The 26,799-nt window shown below is 36.9% G+C and overlaps 1 protein-coding gene across 1 annotated transcript; it reads right to left on the minus strand.

Annotated features, from left to right (window-relative positions):
* Positions 1-73: 73 nt before the first annotated feature.
* fam102bb (family with sequence similarity 102 member Bb) lies at positions 74-25,592 on the minus strand. Its single transcript, XM_042483671.1, has 11 exons — positions 25,360-25,592; positions 19,138-19,258; positions 16,747-16,776; positions 16,192-16,308; positions 14,819-14,865; positions 13,725-13,819; positions 9,034-9,132; positions 6,382-6,616; positions 4,847-4,983; positions 2,566-2,635; positions 74-2,202 (listed from the first exon to the last, which is right to left on the minus strand). The coding sequence occupies exons 1-11, from the start codon at positions 25,503-25,505 to the stop codon at positions 2,160-2,162; spliced, it is 1,140 nt and encodes a 379-aa protein (XP_042339605.1). The 5' UTR covers positions 25,506-25,592; the 3' UTR covers positions 74-2,159.
* Between the last annotated feature and the right edge of the window lie 1,207 nt (positions 25,593-26,799).

Below are 26,799 nucleotides of genomic sequence, written 5' to 3' on the forward strand. Positions count from 1 at the left end.
CATGTTTGTAACAACATGTTAGGTACCAAGATAATTATACCTGCATCACACAGGTAAAATAAATGATTTTTTTTTAATCAAAAAACCCCAAAACAAAAAACAAACAAAAAAAGTTGATATTTGGTAGCCATAAACCATACACTTAACACTGTCGTAACTATGTAGTGAGGACACTTTTGAACAATAAAATATTTAGCAAAAATATGGCACAATATCTGCAGTGAAATAGTCAGAAAACAAAGACTATGATATTTTTTACAGGACATTTTAAACATGCCACAAAATTAAAAACACAAAATGAGAACACTGATTTACAGTTACATCATACACTGAGCATACGCCTGCTTTGAACAGGAAGTAATGAGAACGATGATTTCCTACGTGCTAATTAGGCGAGCGAAACTGTTCCTTCAAAGTGGAAATATTAAGATTAAAAGATGGCACAATATCAAATGAGGAAAGACGTGAAGTTCTGCAAGCTAACAAAAGGATGTCTTGACCATGCAGAACGTACAAAACGAAGAAGAAAACAGAAAACGAACAATGAAACAGAGAACACTGACGTATAGTTAAAACACCATACACTGATGACGCTTGTGCAGATATTGATATAACATGTATACAGTTTTTCCAGAAGAGGAAGTATCCTACCTCTACTATGGCTTATGACAGGAGACAGAAGACTACAGATACTGTACAGTCTGTTTTCACCAGTTACAATGTGTCTTATATAATGCATAGGCCTGCCGGGTCCAAGGTAATACCAATGTGTTGTGTATTTTGCTAATAAAGGGAATAAATTGCGCACTTTATTCCTTTTGGGAATAGATTCGCCAATCATTCAGCTATGAATTGTGTTGGTTAATTTTACTTGCTAGGGTCTGTTTTTAAATTTTGCCGTTGATGTTAGGAGGTATAGATACACACACAAACTTATTACTCTGGGTGTTTATAAAAACAGGTGCTGTTGAGTATTTTCTTCATGGCAGTAGGTTACTTAACTAGTCTTTCACTTTACAATCCTTCAGTGAAACAAATAACAGTATGCATCAGTTACACATTAAATTGTTAGTACTTCACAGGATCTTCCATTTGTTTAGTGAGTGTCCTGATCAACAGGTCAGCTCAGAAAGATGTAGTTAAGTTGCAAAGCGTAGGTTTACAAGATACATAGCTGAAATTTAGATATATCCCCTTCTATAGTAATGGTCATCATAGGAGCCCCTTTTTGTTTTGTTTTTTGTGATTTTCTAAAACAACGCTCAGCAGTGAGCCCAACAAAATAACAAGAACCTCAAATGATAAAAGTCAGCACATTGTCACTTTCTCCAATTTTCTCTTTTCAAGTACCAACATAGCATTCCTCACAAGAGATCGTGTCACATCCCACAAATCATCCAAGATAACAGCTAACACTTCATAAAAATGGTCTTGCCACAAGGCAGACATACACATTCACACACAGTCACCATTCACTTGTCAAATAGCTCAGATCTGATGCCTCGTCTTTGTAGTAAAATACTCTCGACTTCAAAACACCAATGTATGTCAGAATACAACTACAGCTTTTTAGCAGCTTATAGGCAAATATTAAACAGAACATCCTATTTGAAAAGGAAGTCCGACACAAACACTGAGAGACTAAAGGAATGTATTGAAAGCGCACTGAAGCGTAGATTTCAGTTCAGTCTGATTATGCACACACACAGCCTGTCCTGATGTCCTCCATAACAGAGAATAATTTAACGTTTTCTTCCAGTTTCTAACAGTTTAAATTGGTTGAATTTGGATGCTGACCTCAAGAAGATGAGGCTAAGCTACACCCAGAAAATGAGGAGTTTCAGTTGTGTAAATGTTAATATTTAAACAGGCTGGTAAGTGTTTCATTTCTCTTAACTCTAATCAGTACTTTTAAACCAATATTGAAACAGTTTACCTCTTTCTCTTTAAGCTCTACCAGGGAGCTACAGTGTCCTGTAGGACCTATATGGACATAGGAGGGCACTGTTGTAATATTAACAGTTCATGAAGTGATCAGATCAGACACGGTGCTCATCAGGTAATGTGTGTGCTGTAGGAATGCAGATTAAATTTGACACAGCCTCGCCTCTGGTTATTTGATGTAAGCAGTGTCAGTCTACCTCCGAGTGGCTGCAGGTCTAACGCTTCATCACTACCTGCTCGTACGCTCCAGCACCAACCCTGGAATAACAAGAAAAGAGAAAAAAAAGTGACACCGCGTAACGTCTGGCACACGTATTACTCTTACTAATGAAAACCGACGATGCAAGTCATTCCCTCTTTTTCTTCAGGTCATTATTTAAATACAGAACTGTTATCAAAACATAGTAAAATGTGCCAAAAGCCAATGTTAATTGATTTTGCAAGTATTTAATCATAAACCAAAGTACTGGACAAATTGAAGACTAAATGTTGGCACTTAATCAAAAGTTATGGGATCACTGAAGTTACTCCAGTTCACCCTAAGGGGGGCATGCATCTTAGCGCCGAACTGTCAGGGCAATCTATCTTACAGTTGTTGAGATGTAAAAACACAAGGCTCACCTGGTGGGAAGGTGATGGCTCCCAAGGGCTGTGCTTCCCCCAGGGCCGACAAACAGACGCAGTCCTTCCTCTGAAAAAGAACGGTGGTCAGTACAGAGAGCACCCACATCCTCCTGTATTGTTCTTGTCATGAGGAGCAGCCAGTTGCTAGGCAATCTAAAAATAATCATGTATTGACTGCAGCTTTATTTTTTCTTGCTTTGAGCTGAATGAGACCTTGAAAAGAAAAAAAAAGTCCTACTCCTCAAAGCACACAAAATGACTCACAGGGTAATGCAACACTGTGAAGTTAATTACTCTATTATGCAGTGTAGTTGTGCATTTAACAAATATAGTAGTGATCCAGACTTGAGCTGCAATTAACAACAAATTGATGGGAATTTAGGGTTTCCGCCAGGTCTTAAAAGTACAAAAAGTTCATGAATGAGCTTAAAAACAATGAAGGCCGAAAAAAATATTACAAAGACCTAAATATTTTAAATGCCAAATCTTTTATGACACACTATACTATGACCTTTATTACTACTTGTTTTATGACATACTTAACTTATTTAATTACTAATTTTTGACACACTTTACTCTGCCATTTTTATTGCTTGAATAAAAATATGGCAGGGTATGGCATGTTTATGACATCACAGCATAGTATGTCATATGACATACTTTTTTTTCTTGCTATTTTTGACAGCATACAACGGTACAATTTTTTGGGACACTGCTTTGAATGACATGCTATACTATGACGGTTTTAAGCTATTTTGGACAACATACTCTAGTATTAATTTTTTTCATGCTATTTTGGGCAACATACTTAACTATGACGTTTTTGCGATAGTTTGGAAGACATACTATAGTATGAATTTTTTATGCTATTTTTTAAGGGAAATTATATTATGACTTTTTAATGCTATTTTGGACGACATACGATGCTGTGAGTTTTTAGGCTATTTGTGACCACATACTATAGTATGAAATATTATGATATTTTGGAAGACACACTATACTATGACTTTTTTTTTTTACTATTTTGGATGACATACCATAGTATGAATTTTTCATGCTATTTTGGAAGACATACTATACAATGACATCTTCATGCTATTGATGTTATGATGATTTTTGACAACACAAGTATGTTTTGCTGATGATGTAATGACGTATTATGGTACTGAAGATTTTTTTAAACGAAATCCTTTACAATGACATGTTTATGATGTTTTTGATGACATATACTGATGATATTTTGATGATTTTTTAAAATTCAAGACTACTATGACGTTTTGATTTGTTTTTAATGACAGTTTTAATGATTTTTATGGACAAGATATAATAAACGTTGTTTTCATGACTTTTTAAATAAGACATGATACTTAAACATTTTTTTTGATGACATACTATAGTAGTAAATTTCGATGACATTTTAAGACGACATTCTATACTGACATTTTTTCAAATTTTTTTGGACAACATACTATTTTGTTTTAATTATTTTTTAAACCACATAATATACTATGGCATTTTTAGAATTGTCTTAATGACATACTATGACATGATGATTTTTCTAATGACATACTATACTATGCCTTTTTTATGATTTTTTATGACATACTATATCATTATAATTAGGATTTGTTTAGATGACACACTATAATTTAACATGATTTTTTTATGACATACTACATTTTTATCACTTGTGTTATGACATATAATATTGTTTCTTGTTTGTGACATACTTTACCATTACTACTTTTTAACTGCTTTTTTTATAACATGCTAAACTATAACAGTTTCTACTGTTTGTGTGACATACTGCAATACAAGTTTTTAATCACATTTTTGTGACACAGTGACTTTTAATACAGTTTTTTGGACTTACTGTACCACAACCTTTTCTACTCGTCTCATTACTTGTTTTATGACATACTATGCGGTGACTTTTTTCTTTTTTGTTTTGTGACATACTATTTTTATTCTTTTTTCATTATCATTTTGTGACATTTGACAATGACATTTTTATTATGTTCCTTAGATTTTCCTAAATCTCTTTAAACCATAGCCTCTTGTGTCTAATTGCTTAATTTGGCTACTTTGATCATCAGTTTATTATAGTACAATAATGAAAAATGAAAGCTTGTTAGACGAAGCCCTACTAAACTTTAAATTCAATTTGTGTGGTCAATTTTTATTATCTGCATCCAGCAGCTCTACAGGCCAGTGTTTGCCCTGGGAGCCTGAAATTTGCCATTAAGAAAATGTGTGTGTTAGTGAGTGTGTAGCCCACCTTCAGTACTCGAGTCCAGTAGGCTTGGTGTAAAGTCTTGACTCTGGAGAATTTTTTCAACAACATCGTCAGCATCCACCCGCGTGTCATCCATTCTCTTCAGCTGAGACTCCATGGAGTCCTGCTTCACTGGGTGTCTGAGGGGAGGATATATGAGACTAATTTTGTGTCTAGTTGACCACTAATGGCTTTCACTGCAAAACTGAAAAAGCTGTTTGTTTCTCATACTGAATCTACATCCCATTTAGTGCTCAGCGGGGTTGTGGTCAACCTGTGAGCCGAGGGATTCAACCTGAGGGGCTGGAAATGATGCCTGTATGTAGTTGTGATCAAATGTTTTGTCTTTAGTAGCAGACACACACTTGTCAGTTACTAACTGCTGATAACACAGCGCTACTACTGTAAACATTTGAGGCTGAAGCTCCTTTTTGTTTTTGCTCAACACTACTAAAAAGCTTTTTATCACACCTGTATTGCCACAAAGATTTGAAACTATGGTCAGCTTTGCAATTACATCTAAGTTTTGTGCATATTATTTGCGCATTTTTCTAACAAAAAGCAAGACGGTCATATGTGCAAACCAACATTTTGAAAAGTATGCTTATCCACTTTCCTTACGATTGGACGAGAAGATTTATGTCTCTCTCATGTCTGTAGGTACAACAGTAGGATGTAGCCAGTTAACTAAGCATGAAGACTCAAAGCGGAAAAGCATCTAGCCTGCACTTTAAGCCTAGCAGCACCTCCAAGCCTCACTAATTAACACATTACATCTCATTTGCTGAATCTATACAAGAGGCAAATGTAAAAACATGCTGTGGTTTAACAGGGGGATATGAGCCAGGACATTTCTTGGCCAGCGCACTTCCTGAAGTCTTGTTGTCACTGTGAGGTTGCCAGGCAGCCGGTGGAGACTCAAGCTGCTGGTGGTAGCTTCACATTTACATATAAAGATATGAAAGTTGGAGACTTTCTCAACTGTCAGCAAGGAAGAAGTCTCCCAAAATGTCAAACTATTCCTTCAAAAATCCCAAACCTGAAACAGTGGATACAGTAAAACATGTTGCACAGTCTGCGGTAATATTGATACAAGAACAACATGACTGAATAATGGTTTTCAAGAGCTTGGCTAAATATAAAGTGCTACTTACACCATGAAAATACTTAAGGCCATCCTTAGTCTTAAGAGAAGCTGCTCCGCTTTATTCAAGGTTGGAGATTTTTAGCTAACACATACACAATGACAAACTGTTGACACCACATAATGAAACCATGCTTTTCCGCTGCTCTGCATCACTGCTTTTTTTTTTTTACAGCTGTTTCCTGAAATATGAGACAAGTCTTAGGTGTGATCTAATATTTGTAAACTTCCTTAAACTAACTTGCTACTCTGTTGTGTGTTATTTACCAGCAATAAAAATATGTTTGACTTACTGACTGCTTTATCTTCATTAAATAGAACTGACAATGACTACATCTGTATGTGCTTTTCATAAATTACATTTCTTCACCTGCCCAACTACTTAAAGACTCACCTGTTGAGTCGTTCACAGGACGAGGCGCTCCGCACAGGTGTACCCGCTGGGTTGCTAGTGGTGGCGGTGGGGTTTGGGTGCTCAGGTAAAGCAGGGCAGGGTCTGGACTCTCTGTCCCGGTCATCACTGGGCTCTGGAATGCTGCCGATGCCCGTTGAGGCGCTGCCTACTGAATGGTTTCTCCGGTGGCTGAACTCTGACATACTGGAGGAGCGGGAGTGACCTGTGCTGTAGCCTGTGAGAGATCGACAATGATTTTAGAGTATCTGTACACTGTAGTAGCAGTTCTTAAATCTGCAATAACTGATTGCTTCAGCCACAATGAATCTAAGTTGAATATTGACTTTATTTTAGCTCTGTTTTTGAAATAAATATGTGGCTCTTTAGCTGCTAAATGCTCCACTTTGTTTCACTATCACTATGATTTGTCACTAAGTTTGACTGTATGCCCTAAAAAATCCTACAAAGATAAACTGCAGCATTCAAAAGATTGTAACTACCAGCTACAGAAATACACCAGTGGTCTAATCTGTATCGAAACATTAAGGAAAGAGAATGTGTACATAAAAGTCCAATAACTGCTTTACTAATGGAATACAGTATAGAAGAAAATACAGACCTCACTGTCTTACATCTGAGTTACAACATTACATCATAAATCAATGATCTGTTATTCTCACTCGGCATGAAACAGTAATAGTTTCTTTCCTGTCAAAACGCATTTTGCTGTGCTGTCAAATAGATTTGCAACTTTCAGCGTGTTGAAAGATATCAGCTCAGCAGAGTTGTGCAGTGACACCCACTCACTCTTGTGCGGTTCATAGCTGCAGGAAGTCCTTTCAAGCACAAGACATCTGAGGCTTTGAGAATCAGTGACATGTTTCAAATCACTTCTCCAAACTTATCCTTGTAAAAAAAATTTATTAAAACTAGCTCACTGAGTTTTTTTTTTTTTATCATATATTTGTTGGGTATTTTATGCCATTTTGTTTTTTGCATTATTTTATTGTAGGATTTAAATCCATCATTGTACTCTTGTTCCCATTGTGATTCAACTGTGTGAAGCTATTTGTAACTTTGTTTTAAAAGCAGATGTATAAATAAAGTTTATCATCATTATTATCTCAGTGCATCAGTTCACTACAGCCATGAAAAAGCAAACTGCCCACATACTGATGAGGCAGGAAATACATGTTTAAATTCAAAATGAGAGGGCCATTAGAGCTGCTCTCAATGCATCTCCCTGCTTCCTCTGATCGTTTATTACGGTCATCTGATCTGCCTGTGATGGAAACTCGAGCCGCGAGTTCAAACTGTTCCGGTGAAGTGTCACTGTAAAATAATTCTATCGCTTCCCTCCACCTCAGTCGAAAGCTTTTCTCAGTTTGACCTTCCACACATGCCCTATGTAAGTGAGGCTAGTAACAGCTAGTTTTAATTCTTTCACACAGCAGGCCAGCTGGGACAGCTACATAAGCATGATACAGGGCTTCCACGGTCATTGAAAACCTGGAAAAGTCATGGAATTTCACAATCACGTTTACATGCCTGGAAATGTCATGAAATATGTACAAATCATTCCAAAATTTTGGAAAAGTCACTGAATTAATAACCCTTTGGAACCTGAGTAAATTGGCTTGATTTCTTTTTTAAAAAATGGGAAGAAGACAATCAGCAACTTCAATGAAGAAAAAAACAGCAAGAAATTAGTAAAAAGTCTGAGAAAATTGGCACAAATTAAAGGAAAGTAAGAAATAAAGACAAACACATAAATGACTTGGAAAAAGGCCGCTTAAAAATAATAATAATTGGGGCGTCGGCAGCTCAGTGGATAGAGCGGGTGACCCATGTACAGGGGCTGAGTCCTCGCCACAGCAATCACAGATTCGACTCCGACCTCAGCCCTTTGCTGCATGTTTCCCCCTCTCTCTAACCCTTTCACATATAAACTTCGTCCTATCAAATAAAAAAGCCCAAAAAATATCTTTCAAAAAATATTAATAATAATAATAGTTCTGTGGCATAAGTTTAAATATTTATAATTATACTAGTAATAAATGTACTTTTCGTTGCTTTTTTTGCCTAGCTTTTTTAAAATCATATTTCAAAATCTACTAATTTCTCTGAATTTCTAACACTTCTTACAAAGTTGCTCATTTCTTTTTTCCCATATTTTTGTAAGAAATCAAACTCTAAATACTTGTGAAAGGTTTTCTGAAAGTTTCTGAAAAGTCATGGAATTTTGTTGTGTGTGATGAAATTGTGTAAGTAATCTTCTGTGGATAACCTTCAATGTAACATGGCATTTTATTTTCTCTAGCTGACGAAACATAGCTCTAATATGTGTCGATGTATTTTGTTTACCATCACGCACTTTTCTCCATTTTCTTCTCGCGTTACGTCTCTCCCTTCATGCGTGCCAGCTAGCTGAATTTTGAATTAACTTAAATCTGATACGTTTGAAAAAAGCTGGGCAAGTGGGGCAAGAAAAAAATGTTATGGGTCATTAAAAAGTCTTGAGAATCCATGAGAATGTGTGGGAACCCTGATAATATTATTTCTGAAAAAAATGCTCCCTGACATCGATGTCAAGTCAACAAAAGTAAATCAGACAACAAACTTTGCATTTTGTTAAATGTGTGGCTAGCCTACCTGAGAGTTTGGACTGTTGGCTGGCGTAACTGGATGTTCGGGAATGGCCACAGCCCCCAAGATCATCAGAGACAACAGGACACTTTCCTTCTCGACTTTCTGTCGGATTACAGAGAACAGTAGAAAAGACATACAGGATGAGAAAAGACATACAGGATAATGAAAGCCTGAAAGCTCCGGAAGAGTGTGTCTACTGCAAAAAACACCCTACCATAATTTAAGTAAAAACTGTACAGCTTTTCCTGTTCATATAGTCAAAGAGGAACTGGCTAAATTAAGCTCAAGACACCAGATTTGTGTGTGGTACGGACATTTTTTGTGTGAATGAGAGCAGGAATAGCTAAACACAGCATCACATGTTCCCTCTGTAAATGATCAAGTATCACATCAACATAGTGTTCACGTCTTTGTAGACATTTTCGGCACCAGACACTGTATGGAGCACCTGTCCACATGAAGAAGATCTGGTTTTGATTGAGACTACACACATAAACCCAGTATGTGTCTTGTTACTTAGAGTGAGTTATCTATATTCTGTACAACTGGGATTGATAGATTTGTCGCTTATTTCTGCCAACAGAACAAAAAAAAGCCTTCTGCCTCCCACCCACTGTGCCTTGGTTCAGCTTCCCTGAGTTAATGAGCCAGTGACCACAGCTGGCGAATCTGAACAAATCAGTAGCTCTCTTTGGGTTGTGGCAAAAATTCAGAGGGCAAATCTTCATTTCAAAATTCATTTTTTTAATATTTGCATTATATTCTTCTGGTTATAACAAAAGTGGCAGATCTCAGGTGGTACTGCAATCTAAATCATGCCCAATATGCACTGATGGTGAGACTGGAAAGGACATCCCGAAAAGCAAAGTCATACAGCAATTATGATAGCCGAGAAGGTGCTGTGTTTACAGTTGTGTGTAAGTTTGAGCTTTTTTAAAAACAAGTGCAGCCACATGAACACGTGTGCCACCGTTTTCATGTCAAGTAGGTAAACAGGCAAAATGCTGAGCTGTGAGGAAACAGAACAGTTCAGAGTTCAAATGTCTGCAGGAAAGGAAGGAAAGGCTTCTATCTCAGCAACACATCAGAAAACAGACATAGTTCATGAGATATTAACTTTCAGACAAACAGCTGAGTCAAAACTCCCCCAACTACTGTTTTCTTTTTGGTAGCATAAATATTTCAGCATATCATACTAAAAGTTTTCCTTATAAAAAACTCTATTTTTCTGCTTTTTTTTCTTTTGAAAATAGCCAAAAATGACAAATATACATTACAAATGTTTATAATTATTTAAAATAATTAATTAATCAATCACTTAATTTTATGTGGTACAAATTGCAGGTATATTTGTTATGAAAATAAAATATGGCTGCTAGTTAGGGTTGGGCTCTAAAAGATAATGTAATATCACAATAATTTTGAGCATGTAACTTGATACTGCTGTTGTGCAGGTATTGTGTGATCGATTATTGCTGCTTTCACAACATATTTACACAATAAGATTTTTGATAATTATCAGTAATGGGGATATAATGAGTAAGTAAGTAAAGGCAAACAACAGAAGAGCTAGAACAGTGCTAAGTTTAGAAAATTACAATACTTAACTGTATTGGGGCCTTTAAAATCCGGAAAAGACATAACTTAGGGTAGTGCAATATCCAAAATCTAAAACAATATTTGGTTTAGTATCACAGTATTGATATAATAATATATTGTCCAGCCCAAATTGTAATTATCTTGCAGGTTATTTTTGGCCTACGTACAAATACTTGTAAGTTCCTATGCTTTTAAGGGTTAACACACCCTCTCAATTAGTCACATTTAAACTTTTCTTGGAGGATAAGTATACAGGAGTATATTATTATAATGAAAATCCATCATCAAAATAATACAACATAATTGCTCCTAACCTACCATTTGAACAAAAACTGCTCACACGCAGGAAACACCTGCCCACAACGCTGCAAACATGCACAGCCAAAGCATGATCATGCTGATGAGAAATAGCATCATCTTCTGCAGACAAATACACACATGCTGCACACATGCAATCACACAACCCCCATTTGGACACTTCCACACACTCCTATTTTTAACCATGTAAGAGCCTACAGGGTCGGAGCAGATTGTGGATAATCTAAAAGAGAGCTAGTTTAAATTATAGATGAAAGAGCTGCGCTGCTCTCTGAAGCTTCCAGGAGGAACAAGCATTCAACACTGCAATGTGTTCACACATGGACAAACACACAGGACAAGAGAGATGAGAGTAAAACAGGGGAGAGACATGTAGGAGAAAGGGGCAGCTGGAAGAGGAATATGTTCATGGTGCTGGATGGGAGATAAATAGCAGGTCTATGAAGTATGAGTTCATGATGCTGTAGAGCTCACACACACAATGAGGAAGGAACAGACACAAGTTATCAGATCAACTTCTGCAGCTTCATTTGTGACCTTGTCAAAGAAATTAACTAAAGGTTAACTCCCATAAAGTTGAACCAAACTGCTATAGGTGCCTGTCAACAAAAAGTGCTGAAAAAACCTGTCTGCACTTCACCTTAAATGCAAATGGCTAAACTCTGCAGCAAATAAAGCTTTCATTCTTGTAGCTGCTTCACAATAAAAGCCTTTCGGTCATGTACTTGTGTGAATGCTTGTGTTTAATGGTTAATGGTTGGTTTGTATTAGCACCAACGTATACTGTAAGTGTGGTTTAAAAGCTGGTAGGGACACACGGGTGGGGTGTAATATGTCGAGTTGTCAAGTAAATCAGTGCTTATACTGCAGTTAAATTCGTAAGTAATGTGCATGTACTTGATGTAAACTATCAAGGGTGTTTTTTTATGTAATAGAAAATCAGAATATACTACTTGCAATAAATTTGCCTTCCTTGTGAATTTGGCCAGTAAACCTGGACTATAACCACTGTATGATTATACATGTAACTGGAGTACTCCTCTAAATCAATCATAATTGGTTAGACATATGACAGATACATCATGATTTATAATAGAAAGTGATGTTATAACCATGTGTTGTGGGTGATGTTCCTCTACTCGTGCACAGTGAGCTTACACAGCTATGCAGGTGGTATCTAAACAAAATGAAAATTGGGTTCAATCTTGTGATTACAAGCCTAAATGTTGGAAGGAATATTTTATCTTACAGTTATTAGCAGGAACCTCACATAGAAAAGGAGAGCAGATCAAGACACACCATTTGTAATTTAATTGTTTTACATGGTTTTGTTGAATAATGCTGCTATGGACGCAGTTGTAATCATAGATGCTCAGTGGAAGCAACAAAATCCTTTTTTTCATAGATACTTTGTGTCAAATTATTGATTTCTTTATCAAGTAACCGAGGTGTGGACTCATGTCACATGACTTGGACTATAGTAAGACTTGAGTCACAAATTTGATGACTTCAGACTCGACTTTGACTTTCACATCAATGACTTGTGCCTTCACTTGGACTAGAGCCTTTCGACTTGAAAATACTTGAAACCTTAATACCTACGTGAATTAGTTTACATCAAGGTTATTCGTTTCTTGCATGGTTAAGTCCCCAGATCCAACAGTATCCAATCACATTGCAGGTAAAAACCATGAACAACAAACATAACATTACTAGTGGCAGTTGGAAAAAGTAAAAGATAATTTATGCTAGAAATTACAGACTGAGACACAGCAACTTCCAACAATGGAATACAAATTTTATAAGCTATTATTAGTTTTGTAAATTATTTCTCTATTGTTAATACAGGGAGTGCAGAATTATTAGGCAAGTTGTATTTTTGAGGATTAATTTTATTATTGAACAACAACCATGTTCTTAATGAACCCAAAAGACTCATTAATATCAGTTATTTTGCGCCTTGGTTTTTCCACACGCTACTTGCGATCCTGTTGACTATTTTGAATGAAACGCTTGATTGTTCAATGATCACGCTTCAGAAGCTTGGCAATTTTAAGAGTGCTGCATCCCTCTGCAAGATATCTCACTATTTTTGACTTTTCGGAGCCTGTCAAGTCCCTCTTCTGACCCATTTTGCCAAAGGAAAGGAAGTTGCCTAATAATTATGCACACCTGATATAGGGTGTTGATGTCATTAGACCACACCCCTTCTCATTACAGAGATGCACATCACCTGATATGCTTAATTGGTAGTGGGCTTTCGAGCCTATACAGCTTGGAGTAAGACAACATGCATAAAGAGGATGATGTGGTCAAAATACTCATTTGCCTAATAATTCTGCACTCACTGTATAGCATTGCATTTGGTGAAGAGCACACCATGGCTTTTTTAGGACTCGAAGCTCAAAGTTTACGACTTCAGATCTGACTTGGAATTTCAGTTCTTGAGTGCAAAGACTTGAGACTTGTGACTTGCAAAATAATGACTTGGTCCCACCTCTGTTAAGTAGCTGTGGAATAAGCGAGATAATGCACAGCGAGCTGGTCATTATTGCTAAATGAACCCTGACAGGGTGATGCAGGACTCTGTACATTATCCCTTACGTAAGAACACCGCTGTAAAAGTGGAACAAAACTCCAAACCTAGCACTGGCTCAGCAGTCAGCACGCAGTGGCCTGGTAAAAGTGTGCTCCATCAGGTGCTTGCAAATGTTTGGAAAAGCCAACGGGATGACTAAGCAGAGCAGAGGAGTGTAATGTGGCGTGATTGCTCTCACCAGAACAGCCTTTCTGTGAGTCCCCTCCCCTCCTCTCCTCCAGCAGGCTCTCTCCATCACCCTGGATCCCGATCACTGTGGCTGTGGAGGGAGGCCTGGTGACAGGGGAAAGACAATAAGCCCGCTTCTCCTGTCTTGTATTTCAATGTGTCAATTGTTCAAAAAACACAAAGCAAGGTGGGAAAGGGAACAAATGGAAAAGGGAGGACTGAACCATGAAGGGGAAGACCATAATGTTGGGTTATAAGATTATGGCATTCAGCTGAAAGTGAATATACTGAGGATACTCCGAATCTAAACACATGCAGCAAAAAACAGAGACACAGCTCATGGCAGAAACATACAGTCTACTGAATAATATTTAGGTCATATTTTGCCCTTGGGTGAAGCTGCATTTCTCTCTCTGTAGTGACTCATCTTTCACTGAAAATCCTGTTTATACCGAAAGAAGTAGTACACCAACTTACAGTGTATTACAGCTCTTTAGGCTTGCGTAATTCTGTAATGTTTGATTCCAATGAAATTCTCTCAAGCCTGACAAAGTATAACACAGCCGGTGCCACACCTACAGCAGCACACTTGGATCAGTGGCAGATTACAGAAACAGATATGATGTCATAACTTAAGCACATAATAAAGCATATTTTCTTTTTTTCTTTTTATTTGGTACAAGATTCAGGTATATTTATTATGAAAATAAAATATGGCTGGTAGTTAGGGTTTGGCTGTGTGAAGATAATGAAATATTGTTTGTAAGATTTTTGCTTTTTTGATAGTGGTAGCAGAGGCAGGAAATGTGGGGAGAGCGATACGGGGGATTTGACAGAACAAAAGGGCTTTAAATAACAATCCAGGTAGGCTGGTTTTGGCGCCTTAAGGGGACTGTAAACATCTAAATCTGGCTTAAGTTCACAAGCTTTTTTAGTCCCAAAACTTAAGCAATAAAATTGTTTTCTAATCAAACTGCAAATGTATGGTTAAGAGTCTAAAATGTCTGAATCTAAATCAACCCTGACCACCCTAATACAGAACAAACTGCAGACCTAAGGAGATTCAGCACCACATTGAAGCTGGAAAATATCACTTTAACTTACGTTTTAAAACAGGGATCTCCAGACATGAGCTGTGTACTGATAATGACCTATGACAAGAAAACGACACTTGTTAATCGATTCAGGTTTGACTTCCATTCAAGGTTTCCATTAACAGGGGTTTTAAGTTTAAAGAAAGGGAAAGGTGATTTTGGTTCAAGCATAGTCAAGAATCATAATGCACACTCCAAAAGTCTTTGAAGAATTAGAGATAAATTTGTTCAGAGTTCCTTCACATTGGTACCAATTAATTTTCTAAACTTTTCCATAATATTATTAATTTCCATGACTACATTTAAGTCCTTTAAAATGAGTAGGACTATATAGTAATAGAATATAACTCCTTAGTTAGACATTCCTGACATGAACTAGCTACATATGTCAATAGACCAGACCAGCACACACAGGTACTTTGCAAAATGTCAAAGTCATGGATTACAAATTGCATTTATTTATTGTTAAACAAATTCAGTTTCCAATCAAAGCTATTAAAGCTATCCACCAGTAGTAACTGTCACCAGCATAATTCAGAGATTTACCTCACTGACAGTGAATATTAATGTATCTTATGAGCCTTAAATCTTAAAGTGAAAGCTTTGGTTAACCGCTATCCAAGAGCTTTTTAGCATTTGTGTTTCTTCAGTGTGTTTCTTTTCAATAAAAAGGGGCTGTGGCTGTGGTTTTGGCGATGACACCTGCAGGTCTGATCTATGTGTATTACCTAATTTTAGTGACATTTTAACAGTCAAAAGTCATACACAGTAGCACCAGATTTTAAATAAGTAATACATGGAATGCACTTTGCATAACATAAGACATGTTTTGTGATATTTATCAACACATTTTAACCAATGTGCAAATGAAACTTTTTCAGAACATATTGATTCTTCACCATTTCTGGGGCTGGAAGACAGGTTTTCTAATTTCACGAATTTCTATTTTTTAGTAGCATGTTCCAGGAATGTCATGACCCTGTTGGGAACCCTGCTGATCTAAACAAAAAAATGGGGAATGTAAACTCTCTGATTCAAATGTTAGCCAATTTTTTTTTTACACATTTTGTTTTTTTTAACATATTAGGGGCTGTTAGACATGAAATAAAGCAGATAATGGCTACATTTGCCCAAGTATTTTCCACAGTAAACACTGCTCTTATCCTTCCATGGTTAATATCTATTCACATTCTCATGGACTACCTGAGAACCTTGTGAACCTTGTCGTTATTGAAAGCAGTCCTAAATGTTTATGGGAAAACGTTTCTCCATGCAAACCTCCTTGTTCAGAAAAACACAGAGCTGTATACTAAACACCAAAGTTTCCACCTAAAGAAGTCAGATCAGACTGGTGTTGATGCGTTACCGTAGCTTCAATGTTACCTTGAGAATGGAGTTATCCTGGCGAGTATTTTTGGTATCGTAGCCCTCCAGCAGACATCTGCGGGTTGTATTCCCTGAGCCGGCAAACTCTGCTAAATTCAGATCTGCAAAACCAAGCTGAAGGAGAGAGAATGACAGAGGGTGAACTTTTGTTTTCTCTCAGGAGACTGATGTTTGGTCCAGTCAGCACTGTGACAATCTCTGGATGAGAAAAAGACAGCAGTCAGGACGTGAGAGAAACATGAACAATATTCACACATTTTAAAACTCATTTCCTTTTCAATGATAAACTTCTACAATCTTAATCTTTAGGAGAAAAAAAAGCTTTAACTGATCTACAACATCCACAAGAAGAGCTTTAGCATGCTAAATAAATAATAACTTACAAAGAGTGAAAGTGAGAACACATGACATAAGGAGCCTGCAGGCACTGAAGGCCATCTGTTTGGCTCACACGGCTATCCACATAAATATGACTGATTACTGTAAATCTAGGTGACCTGGAGGTTGGGTTAGGGGATGGGGGTTGGATGACGTAAATATGTGAGGAATTACCTTTGCATATGCTTTCCCACCTTTGAGCTCCTGGAAAAGAGAAGCATAAACATTTACATTAAATCATAAATTAAAAAAAATTCAAAACCTTACCTAATGCTTCATTTAAGCATGAATAATTAATATAATTTATTCGAATGCTAAATACTAATTTAACTACACTGAGTTGGAGTCTGGCAATTTGAAGAGGAAGAAGATGAAAAAAGGAAGAGGAGAAAGAGAAATGAGAAATACAAGGAGTCTGTCAGCAGGACTGCTCAGACGGAACGTATCATTAATCGTGTCATGTCATGGGTTTCTAATTCACACAGCACAACCAGCACCAAAGTGGGTATACGATTCTGCATCACCCAGGACTCAAACTGACAACCAGAGACACTGAGGGAGAGTTGTGATCTGGTTGAGCTACCTGCCAAGTAAAAATTCATAGATTGGCTTCACACTATGACTAAGCAATCATCAGGCTTGCATCCAAAGGTGGATTTTCATTTAGTGTCAAAAACTCAGTTAACAAGACAAAATTCTGAGAATCTGTGTACTTCATCTAGACAACATAGAGATGTCTGTACTTTTTTAAACTGATTGCTCCATAAGTGACAAACCGATGTTAAAAGATGCTCAGTTTCCATTGACTTAAATATTTTACACAAGGATAGAATTACAAATACTGTCATTTTTTTCAGAAATTCAGAAATTTGATAATGTAAGTGGCTACTTTCCTGAGGAATATACTTTTTATTTTTCATTTTCAATGGGTCAATTCATTTAATATTGTTGTCACTATTATTATTTTCTTCTGTGTATTTGAGTTGTATGAGTTGGAAACTGACCTAAATAAATGTAACTAAATTTACCACACTACATCTACCTTGACATCAAACTTTTGCCTTTTTATTTAAAAAACATTGGAGATTTATTAAGCGAGAATGTGCAGTATCTGTTTACAGAACAACATTATGATGCAGCGTTGGCTCAATTTTTGATAAATCAAAAAAAAAACAAAAAAAAAAAACAGCTGGATGGGTGTGGAGCTCAGTCTGAAGATGCTGCGTAGTGTGTCTGGTGCCACTTAAGCAAAAATTGTGAAACGAGCCGGGTTTAAATAGTTTTACTTTTTTTGATAGAAACAGAGTGATGGACTTAATTACATAATTCCTGCAGCTCAAAGCATCTGAATATTTCTGCTCAATTGGAGCTACTTTTCAGGGAAAATTGCAAAGTCGTAGCATGTACGACTGTTTTCTCATGAATTTTAAAAGTTCTACGCTTTAGACAGTTGCTGTAGTAGAAGTGTAGTGTGTGATAGAGGAAGTTGGGCAAAGGACTGGACCTTTACTTTCATGAATGAGAAGGCAGATTTTTTCTTGTAGGAGTAGGAGAAAGAGTACGATTGGAGGACGAGAAGAAGGAAGAGGGAGAAAAGGACATTTCAGATCCAAGCAAATCAAAGTAAAGAGATTGATTCATCCTCTACAGTCCTGGTACTATAAATGTAACATACCACACAAGTCATTGAACTTAAAGGTTGGATATACAGGAATGTCCCGAACATTTATCTCCACAGATAAATACACTGCCACTAGCGGGTCCTAAGTGATAACTGCGAGGGATTATATTTGTTTGGGTCCTGTATACTAACTTAATAACTTAACACTGGTCTGGTTAGCTGTGATAATAAAATGTTATATATCTACTGGGCAGAAGAATAGCATCAATGTTACATCAAACAATTTTCTTGTTGGGTCCAAATAGCAGCAAGAGGCAACAGTTTGACCTTTTAAAGTTCAATACCACAGGGAGCCACCAGTGAGGGCAAAATAACAACGTTTTTTCTGAGCACTTGACATGCTCGATGTCCTAAAACAAAGAGGGCAGGGCACACCAGAAAAAGCCTGCAGATACAATGTAGAAACACAAGATGCATTTCACCAGGAAAGCTAATTCAGGTTTATCCATTTCCTTTTTTGTACAGCTGTTTTAATATCTTTAAAATCTACAATCTTTAAACGCTACACGATTAAACAACCAGAGCACACTCATGGAAGGCTGAATGTTAAGGGACTGCTAAAGGATGAGTGGCCAAAAAGCTCACAGTGACGAGTCTGTTTTCTTCAGAATGCTGTGCTTGCTCGCTCGCTGCGTTTTAGAGTTCACATTTCACCCTCAAGTTGCAGTGAATGTAATGGATAGCAGAATTTAACCCAGTTACAGCAAAATGGATGAGATGCTCCTCATCCTCAAAGCTTTTAATATTTGCATTAAACCTTCACCTGATGCATCTTTAACCTGAACTATGCAAATTCACATTCAAAGCATCTGACTGTCAACAAAACCATGTAGGTATATCTACTGCATATGTGAAGTCTGGAGCTCCGACGCTACATAGCATACCTTTCTGACAGACACGCGACACACACAAGGATCGAGGACACCTGTCCCTGCACTGGCACTCATCTTGCAGGGGAAAGAGAATCGTTTCCTCCATCGGACACAGTTGGCCTGCACCTGCTCTCTGTAAAGAGAAATCCCACAAAGTTAAATCATGTTAAAGCACTCTTTAAGGTCTGACTTCTTCTTTGTCTTTTTTTTTTTTTTTTTTTTTTAAACGTAGTTTAAGAAAAAATTAATTAAATTTGACTCTAAATCCTGCTACATCTTTTTGGCGTCGAAGGAGGAGTTGAGGAGTCTCACAGTCTGGGGAAAGAAGCTGCTCTGTATAGTGCATGATGTGCATGTTGGGGCTGGGGATGTCCTGACCCCAAGTCAAAAATCAGTATCAGGGCTGATCAAGGTAGCCATCATTGAAAAAATGCCTTTATTTTTACGTAGGCTGTCACAAAAGTGATTTATGGTGAAGATTTCATGCATAGTGACACTGGATGCAGCCGTTGATAACTGGACACTTTTCCATCTCTGCTCAACTCTGCAACTGGAAAAGAATGTTTACCACTGAAGTATCAAACTTTAATACATTTTTGGCTTTGACTAAAATGTGGCTGTAGCACAGGTTATTGGAAACTGTCAAAAATCAAAAGTTGATATTGAATATCTGAACTGTTTCATAATATTGCTAACTCTTTGATCAAACAGTTCCAGATTCAAAACAAAATAATGTAGACTTTTGCTTCAGAATCACATTTAACATTTGCAAGCAAAGAGTCAGCATGAGACTAACTTTTACTTTGTAAAAGCTCAGGGAGCTATTTTTATTGGCTTATTTTTCATTTAAATTTCACTAAACTTGATAAAAAAAATTGCTGGAAACTTGCTGTATACAATGTTGAAAGTTTTAATTTTGATTAAACATTTGCTATAAGCATTTAAACAAAGTTTTGTGTTTGAGTTTATTCTATTCTAAATTCTGGTTGTTATTGTAAATGCATATCTGTTCCAAATATCGGTTATCTGTCTCATTATTTACTAATAATCAGCACTGGTATCGGCCCTGAAAAAAATATCGGTCAACCCCTAATTTTAATATCACTGTTATATAAAAAGTAAGCCACTTGGGTTGAATGACTACTGGATTAACAATTCTCACGCCTCCCTGCTTCAAGCAACTGATTCAAGCTGCCAATAGGAGCTTATGTGCTTAGCCTCCGGTTTTTCTGGCCACTTCATAAACAAGATAATTAATCACAGTCCTGTTTTCATCCGCTGATTCTTCTGAATGCTGAATCCAAAGGATTCGGCAGCAGGTGTAGCCCGTTTTGGCAGGAGAGTAAAAGACAAACGCGTGCACACACACATCTCCAGCCAATAACTAGAGGGAAAAATGAGGGTGAGGTGTAGCCTGCTCTGAGTGAGAGGACAAGATGAAGTGAAAGAGAAAAGAGCGTGCATGCGTGGGCAGCATTATGATACCCCAGATGGCCTCTCTTTCACTGGCATCCTCTCCTCTCCCACTCACCTAACCAACTCCCTTCTGTCGAGACAGCCCACATGCCATTCATTTAGATGCAGAGCTGATGGTTTTCCTCCTGGTTTTCCTTTTCCTCAAGCATAACAATGCAACAAGTCCTAACTGTGACAAACGCTTATCTTTTTTTGTCACCAAAGACTGAGGGATGAGACGGTTAACAACGCAGTGTGATGAGTGTTGACTACTTAAGATTTAGAGAATTAACAGTAGGGGCTGTCCAATATTGGTTTTCCAGGGCCAATACCATTACTGATTATTCGCAGTTAATGAGACTGATAACCGATATTTGGAACCGATGTGCAATTACGATAAAAATCAAAATCTTTTGGTCAATATTTGGAATTTGGACTCCACCAAAAACTTTGTTTAAATGCCTTTGGACAATGTTAAATAAAAACGGAAACGTCGAATACACAGCCAGTTCCCGGCAACTTTCTTTTTATGAAGTCAAGTGAAAATTTACATAAAGAATAAATACAAATAGCTTCCTGAGGTTTTACAAAGTAAAAGTTCCTCACATGCTGACACTTTCTTTGCACTTTTCAATTAATTCATTATATAGGTGATCATGAAAATAAAATGCAGATACAGATATTCAAAATCAAATGGCCAATAATCTGTCAACCCCTAATTTACAGGGTGTTCAAACTCCTGTTGAGTGCCCTTCACCCCTGCCTCACCAGGAATAAAAAGCAGCAGATGCGTGACTAATGTTTTTACAAACGCTGACTTCATCCTGGGCTTGACATATTCCAGAGAGTGAACTCCCAGAGTCGGAGAGGGAACTCCCAGCCAGCTGGACACTGCGTGCTCAGAGAATTCTGATTGCACGTACTGTAACTCACAGCACTTCTCAGCGCAGCAAAAGCCTATCACAGAGTGCGAAAGTCCGGTTTTAAGCACAAGCCGTCTCTCTCATCTCTACACATGGGTCAGATATCTTGTTTAACTGCAGCTGCTCTCCCTTTAAAAGGCAGCTGCGGTCGGGCTTCAGGCATGAACTCTCATGAACATGCAGAAAAGAGATCTTTTTGAAATGAATCTGGTGCTGGGTTTTCAAGTCTAGCTGCAATTAAAATGTCTGATTTTAACCATAAAATCCAAAAAAGTAAACTTATACAACAAAGAATAATTGTTTTGGGCAGAAACAATGGAGCAGTCCTGATACCAAGCCACACCAAAGGAAAAGAAAGGCTCATAAAACAACAATCCTCACTTCCCGTACACTCACAGCTGGGATGACTCAAAAGAGTGTCGGGGGAAACACTGAATTTGGGAGGTTTTATAAATCAAACTGATGCAGAAAAATTTAACAACCCTCTGACTTCAACCTCTGCTCTTTAAAACAGAGTTAATTACAATTTCAACTGGATGAACTTCATTGTCTGGGTTATGAGATCAATGAACCTTGTTAATTTCATTCAGCTGCAGAGGCTGCTCACATGTGACAAAATGTACGAAGAAAATTGTAGCTATATTAAAATGACCCTAATGTCATGACCTTTGAAAAATCCTGATTCACAGTCTGACACACTGGGCCTTTCTATCAAGCCATTTATAAGAACTACTTACTGTAAAGCCAACATGGGCTTGTTATATAATCACGGTGTAGCCATCTAATCCCTGAAGCCTTGCCTTCCCCTTAGTCTGATGCTAGAAGACAATCAAATTTTTGAGGAGAAAAAACAGGCTACAGAGGAGACGATCTTTGTTTGTCTCACCTTGACAGCAATGACGGCATTGTTATCGTGACGCTGCTGTGGACCGCAGAGTGACTCTGAATAACTGTCATATGGGCCATTATCTTTCATCGCCACTTATTTGGTGTTCCATCTTCTACTTCTTCTGCTTCTGCTTTTAACTACCACTTCAGTGTAAGCATCAACATTTCTTATAAGGTAATACCAAAATAACGTTATCTAGAGATGTTCCAATATCAGATGCAATACTTGAACTTGCATATCAGCCCACACTGAGTATTAATCTAATATAGCTGAGTTAAGGAAAAAAAGGAAAAAAGAATAGATGTACTACTAACCCTGTATGGATATGAAATATTGGGACTTTCCAGAAAAAAATAGTGCAAAGTAGCTGACATTTTTTCTGACAGCTAATGTAACACTATTTATCACAAATCAATAACAAATCAATGTACCCGATCAAGCATTTGAAGCAGTGTCTGAGGCATTTCCCAAGCAACTCTAACATTATCAGTGTTCTTTCGGCTACATAGGACAATATTTTCATGTAGGGCAGAAAGAACACATCAATTAGTCTATCAACGCAAATAAATCTACACATCAAGTCATTCTTAAAGTAATTTTAAAAGCAAAAAGCCTGGAAATACACTGGTTCAAGCTTACAAATGTGAATATTTCCATATCCTGTTCCAAGAATTTGTCGAAGATCTTTGGGATTTGGGCCAAAACTGCAATTATTAGACAGTTAGGCTAATTACTTGACAGAACATCAATATTTATCCATTACATAATAATAATAATAATAATAATATGGAGAAGAAGAAGTTGTGAGAATGTTTTTGCTTTTCTTTTTCTTAATGTATTATAGTTATTCAAATATCTTTGGTTTATAGATTTTTGGTTGGACAAAAGCGCAAACCATCGAGTTTGGCTTTAAGAAGTTGTAATGGCATTTTTCATGATTTTCTGACAATATCTACACCAAATGATTAATAAATATTTGAGGAAATAATCAACATCAGTTCATAATGGCAATAATTGCAGCCTTACATGTTTAGCCCTTTATATTCTATAAGGCATTGAGTGATAAAAGCTACTTTAACTGTAATTTGTTAGCAAAAGCCACAACAGAAGATGACTGTCTGTCTTTGCTTGTCTCATCGTCACAGCAATAATAGCATCTTCCTGATATTGCTGTGGACCACAGGGTGACTCTGAATAATAGGGGTAGGAATCACAGCAGGCCTCACAATGCAATATAATCATGATAATACTAGTCCAGATACTTTATTCTTGTGAATTCATATGTTTTGTGTTATGAGTATTGCGATAAAAAGGATTAAATATTTTGCGATTTATTACTTTTTCAACTGCAAATTATGTCCCCAAATGAAAAATTATTCATCTGTTTTGTCTAATAAAATAAAGTATCTAGTGGACTAATAAAGCAGATGATTTTATTATTCTAGAAGGCTATCAAATGTTTAATGTGTATTTACAATATAATGAGTTAAAAGAACAAAACAAAACAATACTTTGTCAATCTACCAATATAATATTGCCTGACGAACTATCACGAGACTATGCTTCATCGATTTTTTTCCTTCCATCCCTGACATCATGTGGTCATTTCCTGACGCGCAAAATAGTGGGTACTAATTAGTATCCACTATTTCAGTATCCTTTGAAAGAAAAGAAAAAAGCCTTAGAGTAAGCCAAAGGATGTACAGTTTAAATTAGGGTTCGACAGATTATCTGCCAGGATGATCATTAGGGCCAACATTTGGCCTTTTGACAATCATCTGTATTGTTTTATTTTAGTGAGTGCTGATAAAATTAATTAATCAAAAAGTGTGTGGATTACACTCAGCCAACACTAAGGAAGCCAGTCTGCAATACATGCAAAGAAAGCATCAGCATGGGAGGAACTTTTACATTGAAAAAATTCGGGGAGCTATTTTAAGTCATTCGTTTTTCATTCAAATATTCACTAAAATTTATAAATAAAATAAAAAGTTGTAGGGCACTTGCTGTATTTAATGTTGAAAGTTTCCGTTTTGATTAAACATTCGCTGAAAGTATTTCAACAAAGTTTTGTGTTGAAGTTTGTTATTTTCCTAATTATAAATTTCTGTAGAAATATTTTCATTTTTATTGTAAATGGATATCTGTTCCACATATTGCTTAGTCTCATTCAGTAATAATCTCTGTCTGTGCTGAAAAACCAATATCGGTCGACCCCTAGTTTAAATTGATCTGGTGGGAGACAAACATACTGTCACACTCTTCATTTTTATGTAAAAATAAAGATTTCCAACACTGAGACAGCAATTATTTGGGACTGCATCCTCTTGCTGCATATTACTATCAGGGTTTACAACATTGCATTGTCCTTGCATTTTCCTGATCAGTCATAATCAATAACAGGTTGACAAAGCAGACACCTACTTCAGTGATAGTATTATGACCAAACAGGAGCGGGAGATAGCACAGGACATTAGTGACTATTGATTGAGCAACAATTGACAGAGGAGTCATATTTAGCTTTGTGGCAGTTATGTGACAAGTCAGCTCGCTGCTCATAGCACAGTAATCAATTCCACAACCAGCGAGGAAGTTAGCCTCTGAAATGTAACCCTTGAACACGAAGAAAATGCCAACTAATTGGTTTATATTTCACAACATAAATTGCCACACATGCTGAAGTTGGTTTCCTCAAGTCAGTGCTAACATGACGTTCAAAAGTATGCCTCATATAAAACAGATTTAACTGGATGGTAGCGTTTAATTTGAACCAAACATACTGTTTAACATTGGCAGACAACTGGCGTTAGCTCGTTTCTAACGTTTGTCATGTAGCATGTTAGCTAGTTAGCTGGTAATGTATCATATCAAAGCAGGCTAAAGCTGCCAAATTGGCTTAACCTACAGGCTAAAGAAAGCACGTACACTCGGTGTTTTAGTGACTGTATTCACAACAAACATCCTCACCGAGAAGACTCCTCTGAGAACCCGCCGTCCAGCAGTCTCACTTTACAGAAGAGGACACCGTTGACAAAGGGGACCGACGAGAGCTCGTCCAGCTCAAAATCCACCTTAAACTTGAATTTCTTCTTTTTCATCATCATTAAATCCATACACAGGCTCAGTGATCCAGAGAAGATGCTCTAGTCTCGCCCGCCGCTCACATTACAGCCTCATTGTGTTATAGTAAAGATACGGTGTTGTGCTGTGGGAGGATGGTGAAGCTGCTGGTGACTACAAACCACAACCTGTGAAACCCACTGAGCGGCGAGCAGGAGATACTTCCTGTTGGGAGGTTTCAAAATAAAACGATAGACTTTGAAACAGTTTGAAACCATCAATATTAATTTTATTAATACCAAAGATTGAAGAAGTACTTACATTTTGTTCCCAAGTAAAAGTTGAAACTAGACATGTTCCCACTTTTCATACTGTGCTGGGGCATTTTAATTAAAAAATTTAATGTTGAAAAATTGATTAAAAAAAAAAAAAAAAAAAAAGGAAATTATAATGGCCTTAATTGGACCTACACAATATTAGGCCTATACAATATGTTACTCTTGTTTTTGGACACATTGCACAAATCTCTTGTGTGTTTTAATAATTGACTTCTCTGTGTTATTGTCCTCCTGTTGTATTTATATAATTATTCTTATGGTATGGACTTATATATCTGAAATAAAGATGAGTCTGAATAGTAGTACTACAGTGTAAAAATACTCTTGGTAAATACTTTTAGTAGGCTACAAAGCCTATATTCTATTTTTGCTTTTTGTTTATGAGTAAACATGCTTATCTTGCAGAATGGCCCATTTCCGAATAATGTATGTAATTTATATCTTATTTTGATAGTAATTTGTTTGATGTACTACTCTACAGCCCTTTAATATTGCAGCTGATAAAGATTGGGCTAGTTGTGAATACAACTGCTGGGTGGTTTAAGCTTTAATAATATATCATAATACATTATGAGTCATTCATTCATAGTACATAAAGTCATCAAGTAGGCGAAATGTAGTGGAGTCTAATATTCCCTGCTGAAACACAGCCTAGTGGAGTAGAAATGCAAAGAAGCGTAAAATGGAAATACTTATATAAAGCATAAGCCAAGCGCCTTAAAAACCTGCTTTAGGAGAGTACTTGTACTGTATTGTAAATTTACATTTTGACGAAGGTGAGTATTTGTCTCTGCTTTTATTTTGAAATAGTTACAGATTGGATGGAAGTACAAAAATGCAACTTGAATGCAATGCCCGCCTCCTCCCTCTGTCGCCTCCTGGCGGTCAGTCAGGCCAACAGCAACACTGATTGAACAAATTACAACAACAAAGTGAAACCAGCTGCTGTTATGTAATATTTGTCGCCGCCACGTGGTACAATGTATACACTGCTACACTCACACTCTTA

Source organism: Plectropomus leopardus, chromosome 3 (assembly GCF_008729295.1).
Source record: "Plectropomus leopardus isolate mb chromosome 3, YSFRI_Pleo_2.0, whole genome shotgun sequence".
In the NCBI taxonomy this organism is placed as follows: Eukaryota; Metazoa; Chordata; class Actinopteri; order Perciformes; family Serranidae; genus Plectropomus; species Plectropomus leopardus.

Coding starts and splice junctions, on each gene's coding strand:
- fam102bb (XM_042483671.1), bottom strand. CDS start 25,505: ATGGATTTAATGATGATGAAAAAGAAGAAATTCAAGTTTAAGGTGGAT. Junction 16,309..16,746: donor GTGGGAAAGCATATGCAAAG/GTAATTCCTCAC, acceptor TCTCTCCTTCAG/CTTGGTTTTGCAGATCTGAA. Junction 2,203..2,565: donor AGCCATCACCTTCCCACCAG/GTGAGCCTTGTG, acceptor TTGTTATTCCAG/GGTTGGTGCTGGAGCGTACG.